This window comes from Nothobranchius furzeri, chromosome 10, assembly GCF_043380555.1.
Source record: "Nothobranchius furzeri strain GRZ-AD chromosome 10, NfurGRZ-RIMD1, whole genome shotgun sequence".
Taxonomy (NCBI): Eukaryota; Metazoa; Chordata; class Actinopteri; order Cyprinodontiformes; family Nothobranchiidae; genus Nothobranchius; species Nothobranchius furzeri.
This window is the reverse complement of record NC_091750.1, coordinates 34,405,211-34,420,441: the sequence shown is the minus strand read 5'-3', so window position 1 is coordinate 34,420,441 and position 15,231 is coordinate 34,405,211. Positions and strand designations below refer to the sequence as shown.

General features: G+C 43.6%; 1 protein-coding gene across 4 annotated transcripts in view; it reads left to right on the top strand.

Moving 5' to 3' along the window:
* The window catches only part of ksr2 (kinase suppressor of ras 2), a 134,188-nt gene that overhangs the window by 57,173 nt on the left and 61,784 nt on the right, over nucleotides 1-15,231 (top strand). For all 4 annotated transcript variants that reach the window (XM_054730262.2, XM_015960538.3, XM_054730260.2 and 1 more), the window contains one exon: nucleotides 3,375-3,547. In XM_054730262.2, coding sequence (XP_054586237.2) covers nucleotides 3,375-3,547 — 173 coding nt within the window. The remainder of the gene's footprint in view (nucleotides 1-3,374; nucleotides 3,548-15,231) is intronic.

The window sequence follows — 15,231 nt, the reverse complement described above, 5'->3', positions numbered from 1 at the left end:
GAGTGTCTTCAGTCAGAGGCTTCTTCAGTTTGGCTGCAACACTGACCGCTACTGGAGATCCTTCCTGCCAACAGCCGTTGTAATATACAACACCTCTTTGATGACTTGATTATTATTATTATTATTATTCTGAGCTACTACAGCAATCAGTTTCCCTCTGGGATTAATAAAGCGTTTTTGAATTTGAATTGAATTTGAATAAATGTTGTTGTTTTACACGTTTACCTCTTTACTCATTACCAGTGATGAAAGGGAGTCTGATGTGCTTGTCATTTTGCTGAAGTTTGTACTCCCCAGGGCATTTTGACCCTAATGGGCATCCATTGGTCAGGTCTTATTCCCACACAAAAACACCGCTTGCTTGCAGCAGTTCAGATATCTACTGGCCCTATTGCCAGGAAAATACACACTGGTACTTTAAATGCATTTCTGTGGAATTATACAAAATTACCTAATGACTAAATTGCTTTAATTTGGAGAAACGGCATTTATATTCAGCAAGACTGATATGCTAATGGATAGTCCAGGTGTAGCTGGGACCTGCCATCATAATTAAGCTCTAATCTCTACACTTTACTTGCCGGCTCAAGGACGCCAGATTCCGATTAGAAATAGTTTTGGGGCCAGACAGAGATAATTTCCTCTCTGTCTTACAGTTTGTTGGTCCTCAACCTCTCAAAATCCCAATAATGGACATTAATCTATCCCAATCCGTGCTGATTCATCCACTCTCTCCTAGATGGCATCCATCCTTTGTGCCAATAATGAATCTCGGCCAAAGTCCCAAGCTTACGATTCATCTCGACCATTATGTGAGTCTGTGAATTCACAGCGCGGTGCAAACCATCCCTGAGCTCCGGGATCAGGCCAGTGTTCCTCGACAGCTCGTTAATTTTCCGGTAAGCCAGGTAGCCTCCAATGCCGATCAGCAGGAAACCCGACACCAACACCACGAATATCCACACGTCTTCAGAGTCCTCCACAGACAGCTGGTCTGTCCTGGAGGGACATGGGAGCCCCTTCTCCCGTTCTCATCGTTGAAAATATTTTATCAATCGCGTTGAGAGACCAACTGACGAGCTCCATTTTAGTGAATTTCGGTTTCCAGAAAAATGCAGAAGCCGCACACACACACACACACACACACACACACACACACACACACACACACACACACACACACACACACACACACACAGACAAAGGCCTTGAGGATAAGATATGGAGGAGAGGAGAAGAAAAGCGTCTGCACCCTCTAAGAGCCGGAAGAAGTGTGTGTGTGTGTGTGTGTGTGTGTGTGTGTGTGTGTGTGTGTGTGTGTGTGTGTGTGTGTGTGTGTGTGTGTGTGTGTGTGTGTGTGTGTGTGTGTGTGTGTGTGTGTGTGTGTGTGTGTGTGTGTGTGTGTGTGTGTGTGTGTGTGTGTGTGTGTGTGTGTGTGTGTGTGTTCTGTCTTCTCCATTCCCAGTGAGTCGTGGAGGATGGCTGCTTATACTGAGCCAGGATCCTCTGGAGGTTTCTTCCTGTTAAAAGGGTGTTTTCCTCTCCACTGTCGCTAAATGCTTGCTTAGTATGAGGATTGCTGTAAAGACTCTGACACTAGTCAGTGACTCGATGCAACCTGCTGCTTTCCTTATATAGGAAACTTTTTTCTGATTGGCTTAATGACCTGACCTGGATTGAAATGAAGGTTCTTGAGACGACTCTTGTCGTGATTTGGCGCTTTATAAATATTAAATTGAACTGAACAGGTCAGTGCTTGGTGGCTACTGTTCATGTCCTACAACTGAATTTCTTTCCCTGGTGCTATAAGGAAAAATAGCTCTCAATGCATTTGGGTCTTATTTCACACCAATACAATGTTAACACCCTTCAAAACACGATGGGAGTTTTTCTAAAGAGGCTTTCTTTGTCTTTCTTTGCTTGTCCTTGCTTAAATAACAGTAGTTTCAACATAGTTGACCTCCGACTGCTGGTTGAAAGCTTTTTGAACAGATTTTTGTATCAGTCAAATGACGTAGGCTTTTATTTACAATTAACTTCATTAAAACAGTTTATATTAGATTCAGCTCATTAAATAATGATGCAGATTAAGAGACAGCTGAGTGTGAAATGAGCACAAGAGTAAACAGAATGCATGTTTTATTTGTAATAAACATTTAAATATATTCGGATGGACTTATTAAAAGCAAAGTTAAACTAAACCAAGATTATGATTTTATGAGATGTAAAGTGTTCGTTGCTATAAAAACAAACTGAATAAAAAATAAATGATGCGACTATAAAAAGTTGCACCGAGAGCTAATTAACGGTGCATGGATTATTTTTCTAATGAAGGACAATAGAGGGTACACTTTGCATTGCTAATTATCCCCACAAAGTCACCTCGTGTTATCCTGAGCTGCAGTTATGAAAATAAATTATTGTGTATTCAGTATCCCGGAGAAACGATGACTCAATTCTCATTTCCCAGTGATGTGATTAGAGCTGTGCAGTTAGCTTTAGCTGGAGCAGGTTAGCGGAGTGGAGCGTGGAATTCCAGAAGTGCTTTAATCAGACGGAAAACTGTACAAAAGTCAGATAAACCGTGTAAAAGATTCATCTCAGGTTAAGGAAGACGTGACTGAAGGAGTTCTGGATCCTCGGCATGCGACATCACCCGTTTCCGTGTATTTCTGTACCAAAAGCTTAAAGCTCATCTTCGTTCTGCCAAACGGTCGTCACGTTGTTATTCTGAGTCTTTAATGCATGACTTATAACCTGTTTTGCCGTTCACCCCATAATATCACGTATCTTGATCTCTTCCTCTCTAAAAGGACTATTCCTCTAACAGCTGTATCACATCCAGTGCACGTCATCATTTTACACATTTATTTATTTTCACTTATTCCAATAAAATGATTATTTATTTTTTCATCTCTGTTAAAAAAAACACACCTTAATGAGTCTGCTGATGTGGAAGCAGGACCATTCCTATTCCAGTTTTCGACATGCAACACGTATGTCGTGGAATTTATCAATATGTTGATCAATAACCCGTTTCCTGTAGTCGACGAGGAAAAGGAGGCAGTGAGCAGACGAGTCCAACAGTTATAACTGTGGCACAATGCACGAGGCAAAATGTCTCGAACTTCTGTTCACAGAGTTTATTTATACCAAGGGATGAGAAAGAAATGATTGAATGAATGAATGAATGAGAGTGAGTGAGTGAGTGAGTGAGTGAGTGAGAGAGAAAAGAGGCATAAACAACGTTTCCACAGCAATGTCTTACAGTAGAGCTGCTCTGGCTGCTCTATAATGGGATTATTTCTCTATGTACACCTTTTTTCCTATTTTAATCTCATTATTTGTATCTTATTGTCCCGTTTTCCCCTCAGAGCCAAGAAGAAGACAAAGCCCTTGAACCTTAAGATCCACAGCAGCGTGGGGAGCTGTGAGAACCTGCCCACGCAGCGGTCGCCCCTCCACACCGAGCGATCGCTGCGCTCCTTCTTCTTCCCCTCCTTCATCCCCTCCACACCTCCTGTCCACGCTGAAACGCCCTCTGCAAGTAAGTGAACTCCGCACGTATCATTCAAATCTGATGGGGATTTTCAAAATAAAATGCATTCAAAAATGACAAATTTGTCAAATAACTCACTTTTCACCTTATTCAATGGTTAATTCCTCAAACTCCCTCTGATTGCTCAACGCCGTTCCACCTCAGGCTGAGAGTGGACATCGTAGACTACATCCTCCACAAGATTCATACAGATCTGATGCAATCGAATGACAAGTGTCACCATTTTCACCAGACAAAAAGTCACTTTTCACCATAACCAAGATCTGAACTTTTATGACATTTTAATGAATCTAATAATTTCCCCGGTTCACCAGCAGTTCATTTAAATTCAAAGTGACTCTTTGAGACTGACATGGGCACTTTGGCTGTTTGCAACACGTTTGTAATTCCTTACGCATTACAGTGCACTGTAAACAAAAACAAAACAAAGCCGTGTTCCTGTATAAAACAAAACCCACGAGGAATCTAGCTGCGCCACAACGGCCGGAGGTGTAGTGCTGCTGCGCACCTTCAACTGCAGAAGCCATCAGGTGACAGTGGAGATGAGAAAAGGCAGAGAAACAGGAGGTGATGTTGTCAGTGAATCGAGTGCTGCACGGTTGTGGCTTAGGGTTGGGAACAGCGGCAGACGTAAATAACTGGTTTGGGCGGCCTCGGCCGAGCATGCTGGTGGGTGGAGGCGTGCCTCAGCATAATCGCTCCTTGCGTGTGTGCGACAGAATTGTTTAACATTTTTTAAAGAGGAAATACAAAAGGGAGCTTTAGATGCATCAGAGGTTTTACCTGCTTACGTGCTGTTTAATGGATGTTTTCAGTGTGGGGCCACGTTTCCATTCAAGGCTCAAGGCTGTACGCATCTTTGTCAAAACAGTCAGAAAGAAAAAGACAAAAACAGAAAAAACAGTCAGAGTCATGCTGATGCCTCCTTAAATTAGATCTTTATTAATCTCTTTAATAAGCACATGGGCAGTCTCGCCTTGGGCACCAAATTACCTAGAGCCGGCCCTGTTCTGATCCCAGAGAATCACTAAACCTAGAAAAACTGACTTGAAGTGAATCTACTCATGAACGGGTAAACATTTCACACATCTATAGCTTAACAACTCACTCATCACTCTATTTGGTGAGATGCTGTGATCGTGTCCTCAACTATTAACAAAACGATGTAGATTCATTCACCTGAACTTCAGAGAGCAACTACAAAAGACAAAACAGAACAGATGGAAATGCTGCAGTTTATTTTCCTTCTCTGTTTATAACACAAATGTTCTCAAATTAGTAATCCAGAAGAATTAAGTCTTATGATAACAGTTTCATGCTCTCCCTTAGAAATAGGGTGAGAAGCTTGGTAATCTGGGAAGGGCTCTGAGTAGATCCGCTGCTCCATGTTGAGAAGAGCAAGTGGAGGTGGCTCGTCATCTAGTCAGGATGCCTCCCTGGTGAGGTTTTCCGGGCACGTCCAACCGGGAGGAGACCTGAAGGATGACCCAGGACACGGTGGAGGGACGATGTCTCTCACCTGGCCAGGGAACGCCTTGGGATTCCGCCGGAGGAGCTGGGGAGAGAGAAGTCTGGGTCTCCCTGCTTAGGCTGCTGCCTCCGCGACCCGACTCTGGATAAGTGGAAGAGAATGGATGGATGGAACTGACTTTTATTCTTTTTATCTTTTGCAAGAGAAGAAGGGAGTCGTTTTTCCAGTCAAACAATCACAGGATGAAAAACATGAGAATTGTATAAATGTGAGAAACTGAGTGATTTACGATCCTAATCAGTACACACACACACACACACACACACACACACACACACACACACACACACACACACACGCACACGCACACGCACACACGCACGCACGCGCGCAAGCTATCCTGGAGCTCATCCTTCTCAGTTTGAAGCTGCCTCTTGAGTCTCTCTGCCGTGGCCTGGTCCTCCTGGAAATGCAGATCTGCCTCCAAGGACTTGATCTTCTTCTCAGCCTCCTTTGCACTGTTGACAGCTTCATTTCTGGACAAACGAAGATCTTGCAGCTCTTTCATTTGGTCTTTCGTTTGAGCCTGAAGTTTTTTCAGCTGCTTCAGCGCGTCGTCTCGTGCTTTATTTGCTAAATCGATCGGTGCTGCGAGGTCAGCCAGGTCCATCTCCAGTTTCTTCCTGGAGGCCAGGGCCTGATGACGTCTACGCTCATCTCATGTCTCTTCTTGCCCTTGTACATGTTGACTATCTCCTCGTTGTAGATGGGCAGGTTCTTGTAGGGGTTGATCACCACACAGAACAGACCGGAGTACGTGTAGATGAGTCCCGAGTAGCATCGCTCCTTCAGGTTGTGCAGCACGGAGGCTTCGTTCAGGCAGGGGAGCTCTGCCATGTCCTCCACCTTGCTGAATTTGGGAGGATTCATTTTCTGGATATCATCTTTGTTGACCTTCACCTTCTTGCCAGAGTCTGACAGCTCCACACACACTCGTCTCCCTGCTCCTCCTTCAGCAAGCCGGCTTCGTAGCCCACCTTCTCACTGGGAACCCACACCAGCTTCGTGGAGGCCCAGTCGGCCTGAGCCAGGGCGTTGTTGACCTCGCTGCGGTCCCCATACAGGATCTTGCTTGCATCAGTCATGGTGGCTGGATTTCAGCCGCAGGCTCCGCAGCAGAGTTCTTCCTGGTTCTGTCTCTGCCCTCGGTTCCGGCTGACGTCTCGATCGGTGTACCCTAGAGCCAAGAGAGCCCGTCTAACTGTTCGGAGCCCGACTTTGTTGGTGAATTCTCTAAAAGGAAGATTTGTGACTCTCAATAATTTCAACATTGTGTTCATACCAACATTTGGTCAAACCACCTGGAAATCACCAGAAACCGCTGAAACTGAATGAATTTCTTGTAAAACGGAGGAATAATGTGATTTTATTTTGAAGGAGTCAATCCAAACCTTCTTTATGAGGCCCGTCTAGGGACTTATGTTGGAAGCACCTTGGATCAGTTTTATTTCATCAGTTTTATTGAGTCAACAGGTGCCGTGCCAAATATAAGTTGACATTTGAACGAAAGTCCAGGATTTTCTGCTGGTTTTAGGGAAGTCTTATTCACTCTTTTCAAATATTAAAAACTAGACAAGCTGTGGACTTCTCAGCATTTAAACGTGTTAGAGGAGCTGCTGATCGTCCTTCAGGAACAGTTTCTCCGTCAGATTTAGGCCTTGATAGACATTTCCCACAAACATGCTGCGGTGGCGCCATTTTTTATTTTTGCTGTTTGGAAACCGATCGTCACGTGACTTTGCTTCACTGAACAGCTTTGCTCTGGTTTGTCACGCCCACTGGTCTGCAGACCTTATTTCCAGTCACGACCTTTCACCTGCAAAATGTGACAGAACATTTGTGTAAATGTGAGAAAAAATGACGTCCTTTGTAACCAAAGTCACACCTCACACACACCTTTTCTAACGACCTTCAGGTCTTCTATGAAGGATCCAGTGGGAGGTCATGTGACAGCTGATCTCAAACGAGCTCAAAAGAGGCGATATTTTGTGATTAAACGTAGAAAATATTTAAAAATCATCACTTTGCTTTAATCGCCTAAACCAGCATTCTTCATATGATTAGGTCCTCTTTCAAAGAAAAACCCAACTTTTATTTATTTTATGTTTTCTTGCTGAATTCTTCAAGCAGAACGAAGCATGTGAGCTTAAACGGAGCCTCTTTATGACCGTTAACAGGCAACCATCCTAGCACTCTCGCCACAAATGAGCGGAGAAGCCATAAAACCAGCGATCTATTTCTGGAGAACACCATAAAAGACACAAAACAAATGACTGACCTCAAATGCAAAAGTAGAAAAAAAATCTAATTTTCCTCAACAGAGTGTGCAGTCGGGCGAGCAACAGCCTCTCCTTCAGTGTTGTTTCCCTGTGAGGAGGAGGGAAGCAATGATGCTGCCAATGAGACGTTGCAGAGCTCCGTTCAATAAAATCAAGAGGAAAATAATGAAAGGACCAATCCAGAACTCTGCCTTTATTAAGGTCTCTGAACGACAATTGACCGGTTTGAAAATCAAGAAATCCAATCAGTGGACATCACTGCACAAGCTGGAAATCAATGAAGTTGTCATCAGACTGGAGAGGAAACAGCAGAAAGTTTTCCTCTGGCTCTTAGACCCCCCGCCACGGGGGTAATGGCTGCTTTTCCCTCTTTCTCTGTTTGACAAGGTCACCATCTACAAGCAACTTTTAACACATAAATGGTAAACGGTCTGTATTTGATACAGCACCGTCTAGAGTCCTGGAACCCCCCAAGGCGCTTTACAACACAATCAGTCATTCACCCATTCACACCCTGGTGGGGATGAGCTACGATGTAGCCACAGCTGCCCTGGGGCGCGCTGACAGAGGCGAGGCTGCCGCGCACTGGCACCACCGGTCCCTCCGACCACCACCAGCAGCCAAGGACACAACGACAGTGACAGACTGAGCGGGGCTCGAACCTGCAACCTTCCGATTTGGGGCGAGCACTTAACTCCTGTGCCACCGTCGCCCCGCGTGATCTCATATTTAGGTCAGTCAGCCTAAAAAGTCCCTAACGTTCACACCGTAGCACGCCATCCTTCTGTTAGTTCAGCGTTTTTACATATTTAGATCTTAAATAGTTTACTAACTTAAAAAAACAAAAGCAACGCGGTCGATGCAACGTGGACGTGTGACTCAAACATGCCACGTAACCCAAAAAGGGAGAGAACCTCCCAACTAATCGGTACACATTACGCTTTGATGTAAACAGCTTAGTGAAGAAAAATAGATGCGTCCCAAGTTCTTATTTTAGGAACGGCGGATGTGTGTTTGTGTGTGAACGCTCGCCTGAGCGTGCAGCCTAATGTTTGTGTGTGTGCAGCCGGTCAGCCGGGATAAACATCCGTCCTGAGTCTAGGTTGGGATTATGGTATCACAGCCATCTCGTACGTCAGGGCCCTGCAGCCAGCAGAATTACCCCCATCCCCTCCGAGGGATGCGAATCAAACAGAAACACAAGATTGGTTGAGAACGTGTGCTGTCTGCTCAGGATGAGTCAGTAGCCAGTCTAAACTGAGCTCCGACTGGCCTGAGAGCTTTTTTAGCTTCCCCAAGGATGTACTGGCTGCGATGAAGGGGTATGTCACATGGACGGTTGGGTTTTAGAGCAAAGAGTATGTTATTGTGTTTAGTGTAGATATTTTATTCTTCTGAGTGAATCACACACTATTTCCACATGTGGAACCAGCCCACACGGTTGATTAGAGCATGAGTGTGTCCAGGGAGTGAGACTGTTTGGCATCTCGTGTTCAAACTCGCTCATCCACATCTCCCTGAATGACAAAATGCTACGGCTTACAGTAGACCGAGCAGGATTAAGGTTTTAGATACAAACTGTATGAATCATCGACTTTCTGTGTCGTTCTTGGCAGATGCAGCACACAGTCAATGAATACTACAGTCCTGCTCCATTGTGAGGAACTTGTGTGGGCCGGATGCAGAGTTTTGCACACATTCATTATCTAAACGGGTCAAGTCAATTCCAAATGTTCAGAAATGATTACGGCATGGACGTAATTTTCACTTTAGAAGTGGGTGGGTGGGGGGGGTGGGGGCACGGGGGGGGGGGGGGGGCGGGGGGGATCTTTACAGTATGCTCTAATGGGAAACCGGCTTCAACACAAACAGTTGTTTTCTGCTTGGTCCTAGAGCTCAACCAGTGTCATTTTAATATAAAGTAATATTGTTTTTGGATGGTAAAAAGTGCAGGGGTCAAAAATTGACTTTGGAAATAGTAGGGGGGACATGTCCCCCCTGTACCCCCTCCAAAATTACGTCCATGGATTACGGCACATCATTTATTTCACTGGTCATTTTCAGTAAACATCCTGAAATGCGATGCCAGCTGACCAACAGCAGCCTTAGCACAGCACATTAGAGTAGCTGCATCCGGAAAAAGAAAAAAGTCAGACAAACGGCTAAATACAACGCCAACAGTCCAGAAACCCGTCTTAACTCATGGTCCACATGGGATCTGAATCACTTTTGAGTTGTTTTGCTCCTGCTTGATGAAGTAGATCCTTGTTCTTCTGGTGTAAAATGTTCTGCTGACCACAGAGACCCGTTTTCTTGTGTTCGTCTCACCTTTGGCGCCTGCGGCTGTTGGAGCCCACACAGCCAAGAGAGAGAGAGACAGCACTGGTTGTGACCACCACCACACCGCTTGGAGATTCAGTCCTGGCATCTGACCAGCTCACACACCTGTTTCAAAACGTGTGTGTGTGTGTGTGTGTGTGTGTGTGTGTGTGTGTGTGTGTGTGTGTGTGTGTGTGTGTGATGGAAATGGAGGGAAAGAGAGAGAGAGAGAGAGAGAGAGGGAGAGTGTGCGAGTGTGTGCTTGTGGATATAAATGGCTTAAAACGTTCTCCAAACGCTTTGTGCGCAGCTCTCTTTTATATGTCTACATGTGTTCCAGTGACGTCACTCGCTCTCTGTAACCTCGTTTAGATGATTTGCAGTTGCATCACACGTCTCCTAGCAACCAAATGCGGTGGCACATTGGAGGCCCCCTCTGGGACTGGCAGATAAATAACGACTTAAAATAACTTCTAAAACATGGCAAAGAAAAATCCTCATACCACCAGGCAGGATGAGTATTAATTCAGCATTTTATTAAGAATATGAGAATAAAAATACCTTTATTAGTCCCTCAGTGGGGAAATTGCAATATTGCACTGGCTCGGGTACAGCAGGATAGCAGCAGCAGCACACAACATGTCACACAGCATTTGTGAATCTGTATCCAAAAAAGCCAATAAATAATATTTTGATTCTTTTAGTTTGTATCTTTAACCTCGATTGTCTTATTTTTGTTTTGTTTTACTGAGCCTGGTGGATTAATTTAATAAGAAAACCTCGACTGTTTCAGATGTTTACCCCGAAGAACTCTCCCATCACTCACTGACTGAAACTAATACCGCCTTAAAGATCTGCTGTCACTGGATCCCATTAAACATCACGTCTAGTCAAGTTAACCGTATTTATAAAGCACTACAACAGCATAAAAGCTTAAAGAGCAAGTCAACCCCTACCAGAGTCTAACTCCACTCCTGCTTTATGTTTGAAAAATGCAACACATGCTGTTGCCTGGCAGACCGAGAGGGCGGAGCCGCTAACAAATACACACACACTCAGGCTCACGACATCATTGTGACATCATAATGTACCAGTTTACATCATATCATACTTCTTAGCCAATAGCGGTGGCAGATTTAAATTCAAATACAGTGCAGAGTTTTTACCTGACAACGGCACAACACTGCCAGTTTTAGGCAGAATATTTAAATTTGAACTAAGATGCACTGAAGTGCCAAATTATTGACGACACGTGTCTGCAGCACGATTAGACACTTGTTTATTTAGTTTATCAGCAAAAAAAAGTTTATTTGGGGGTGACTTGCTCTTTAACAAGCCAAAACAAACAGAAGTTTCCTATAATGCTAAAAATAAGATAAAAGTTCATCAAAAGTAAAAACAAACAAATGAAACTGACATAAAAGCTACTAAAACAGACGCATTCTCAAACTGAATGAAAAGCAACTGAGAACAGATGAGTCTTTAAAAGGGATTAAAAACCCGACAGTGACGAAACCATCCTAATCTGGATTGGGAGTGCAGTCCACAACCTTGGAGCTGCTACTGAGAAAGCTCCGTCACCCCTGAGCTTTCTCTCCGTTCTCGGCACCTCCAGGAGAAACCGGTCGGCTGACCTCAGTGGCCGAGACGGGGAGCGAGTAACTAAAAGTTCACACAGATACTGCGGAGCAAGGCCGTGTACAGCTTTAATAAAAGAACCTTGTACTGGACCCTAAAATCCACAGGCAGCCAGTGCAGCCAAGCTAAAGTTGGGGTGATGTGATCCGCTTTCCCGAACCCGTCAATAGGCGTGCTGCTGCGTTTGAAGATGGGAGAGGTGAGCCTGAGTGAGACCAAGGTACAGTGAGTTGCAACAGTCAAGGCGTGATGTAATGAACGTGTGAATCACCCTCTCAAAGTCGTGGGTTGAGAGCAGATGCTTAACCTTGGCGATCCTCCTTAACTGATGAAACCTAGCTTTAGTTAGTGTGAGGTTCCCGTTGCTTTTTGTAGGGAACATTTTTATCCCACTGAAAGCTTCGTTAACCCTTCATGTTGTCTTAAGCTACCAAACTTTATTTATAAAAACGCTTCATGCACCTGCCTGATTTTGTTTTAACGATTATTGCAAACTTTCTGTAAATCCAACAAACTTTGTTTAATTTCTCAGACATCCCTGCGCGTCTCCTTCCGGTTACTGGACACCCCGCTCTGCCCCCTGAGCTACTGCTGAGAGATTTAAATAAAAACAGCTGGAATTTTTCTGGTTATCTAGAAGATATTTGACCTCTGACACAAGACACCTCTTCATGTCTAAACCTTGGGTTGTGAGCAGGAGGCTTAGAGGTTGTGATCAGAGACCAACACCCTCTCTCTTTAAAACAAAATACATGTTTTTGTCTAAATGGATTCAGGCCATTTTAGATGATGTTATTGTTCCTTTACTTCCAGATCATGTAGTCTGTAGCACTCATTATAACGTCACAGAAAACATACGGCTCTTGGAAACCAGTGAACAGGTAAAATCTTAGTGGAGCACCCCTAGATAAGTGTTTTATCACCTTCATCAAATATTAAGAGTCAGAGGCCTCATGTCAATACCTAGGGATGGGTACCTTTGACATTTGAATCGATTCGGTACTAATTCCCGGTACCTAGGAATCGATACCGGTACTTAACGGTACCAATTTTTGATACTTTTGAGTGTTTAATATTTTAATTCTCTTTTATAATTAAATATATATTTTTCTCAATATATAACCATATTTGATAAATATCACGATAAATAACATACAACTGTTTGTATTTTAACATCGTCCTTGTAGTTTTATAAGCTGATAATTAAACTGAAGCAAACATCTTTACTGTGAACTAAATTTAATGTGTATCTTCATTCCTTTTGCCGTCTTTTTTCATTTGATTTTTCCTACTGGGAAGTTAGAATTTCCGAGGAGAAAGCGAACGCACCATTAGCTGATAACAATGGTGGCAATGGAAGCTAACATATCAAGCTAACGTTATCTTAAACAGTTTATGTAGCTGCTGGAGCAGATTAAAACGATGATGCCTCACACTTAGATCGTTGTCACTGGTTTCATCTTCACCCAATCACCCGTCGCATTTAGTAAAGTGAAGCCAAACTTTAGAGCGCGTTCATGTTCATCTAGTCGGAAATTTGGAGTTCCGAGGAGAAAGCGAACGCACCATTAGCGGAACGGAAGCTAACATATCAAGCTAATTTTATTTACCTACCGGAGCAGATTAAGATGAGGATGTCTCACTTAGATCGTTGTCGCTGGTTTCATCATCACCCAGTTACCCATCATATTTAGTGAAGTGGACCCAAGCGTTAGCGTGCGTTCTTTCTACCATGCTGCTCTGTTTACAACTCGCTCGCAGCGACCGACGACATAACGCTCTTGCGCATGCGCAGCTGTCTAGGCAAGTTCTCGTTATGAAGGACGGGTGCCGAAACGAGGCACCGTTTCAAATGACGTGAATCGGTGCTCAGTCGGTACTATGGAATTCGGTCGGTACCTTTAAAAAGTACCGAATTCGGTACCCATTGCTATCCATACCAGACCTAGACAAACTCATTCATGTCCTCATCTCCAGCAGGCTGGACTATTGCAACAGTGTTTTGTCCGATCTTCCAAAAACGACTTTAAAGCAACCGCAGCTCATTCAGAATGCTGCTGCTTAAGTAGAACCAAGAGAACCGAGCAGACAACAGACTCGTTGTCTAGTGAGAAACTAGATATTTGTAGCTATATTAACCATAATAACGTCATTAAAATCTGCTTGGTCATCCCTTTACTTGTCCTGATCCAACATGCCTCTTGGCTGTTCCCAAATCAGGAAGTATCTTCAGAGCCTGCAAGTCTCCAGCAGCAATTATTTTATGGTATAATTATAGTAGAACTTCCATCTCTTTAAAAACTTCACATCTATGGAGCCGTTTGCACACACTCGTTTCATCAAAGATAATCACTGTTTTCATCACCATGATTATTACTGTCTCCTTATCTCTTGAGTTTTTTGTGTGATTTAGAAAAAAGTGAATGTTTGTGTACTTGTTTGACAAAGATGACAGCACACCATGCTGCAACACGGCTGTGATCGGCGTGCAGCCGTAACCATAGCAACTGTGCAACCTGCCTTTGTCTCTTGTTCATCAGAGCACGGTTTCTTTTTTTCTTTCTCTCATGCAGGCTCAGAAAAAAAACGTCTAATTTCAAACCGTTTTGTTTGTCTGCCGTTCCAAATGTGTTCGTTCCACTCTGCAGACAGACACATGGGTTGAAAGGAATGAGAATGTGCTCAATAGTCAGTAAAATATGGCTGCTGTATGACAACGATGTGAGATAATACAGGACAATGTGCAGCAAACACCCCCTCATCACTTTACAGCCTTGCAGAGATTCTCCTCGCCTGTTTACTGTATGACTATTTTGTGTTAAACTCTTATTTTTCATAACCTTTGAAGTGAGTGAGTGTTCATTTCTACCATTGAGATACTGTTTTGCGTGTGCCCTCAATTGATTTTAAGCATTTGATTGAAGCTTTCATCCAAATAGCCTTACGTGTCACTCTGCCCGTTAAACTTCATAGTTTTGGTGATTCATTGAGATTTCTTTAAGCCATTTGTTTATATTTGGCATCTAATAGGGCGTCGCCCACCCGCTCCCATGTCTTTTAAACCTGATTTTTATGGTTTCATGTTGCAAAGCTCGTCAATATTTTTCAACATTTGGGCATCATTTTTCATATATTTTTTGAGCCAAATTTAATTTACGGTTTCCTTCTACGGGAGCCCATGAGGACAAAATACATGTACTGATTTGTAACAGTGAAACATTTTCGCCATTCTTAAATGTTCTTTTACACATTGACCTCTTCACTTGTTGCCAGTGATGAAAGGGAGTCTGATCAGCTCGTTATTTTGCTCGTTTGCACTCCCCAGGGCTTTTTGACCCCAATGGGCATCTGTTGGTCAGGTCTTACTCTAACACCAAAATAATGCTTGCTTGCAACGATTTAGGAATCTACTGCCCCCTAACGCCAGGAAAAATACACACTGTCACTTTAAAATTGCAGTTTTCTTTCTTTTGACACAATAGAAGAAGAAACTTTTTTTATATAGCGCCTCACAAGATAAAAAGTGTGAGGCGCTTCGCAAGGACAAAAAATAAAAATGATTGAAAACTTTGTAATAAAAGGGGCAAAGGGAAATGTTTTTTAATTAAAAATATTAAAGAAGAAGGACTTCACAGGATCCAGAGAAGGACAGAATTGTTAGAAACAGCAGCATGGAGAGAATGTAGTCGGGAAGAATCAGCAGGAGTTCACACCAAAGCCTCGACAGGTGAGTCTTCAGCTGCTTCTTAAAGGAGACCACTGAGTCCACTGATCTCAGGCTCAGGGGGAGAGAGGTCCAGAGTCTGGGGGCCACAGCAGCAGATGATCTGTCACCTTTGACCTTTAGCCTGGTGCTGCACAACCAGTAGGCTTTGATCACTGGACCTCAGGGACCTGCTGGGGGT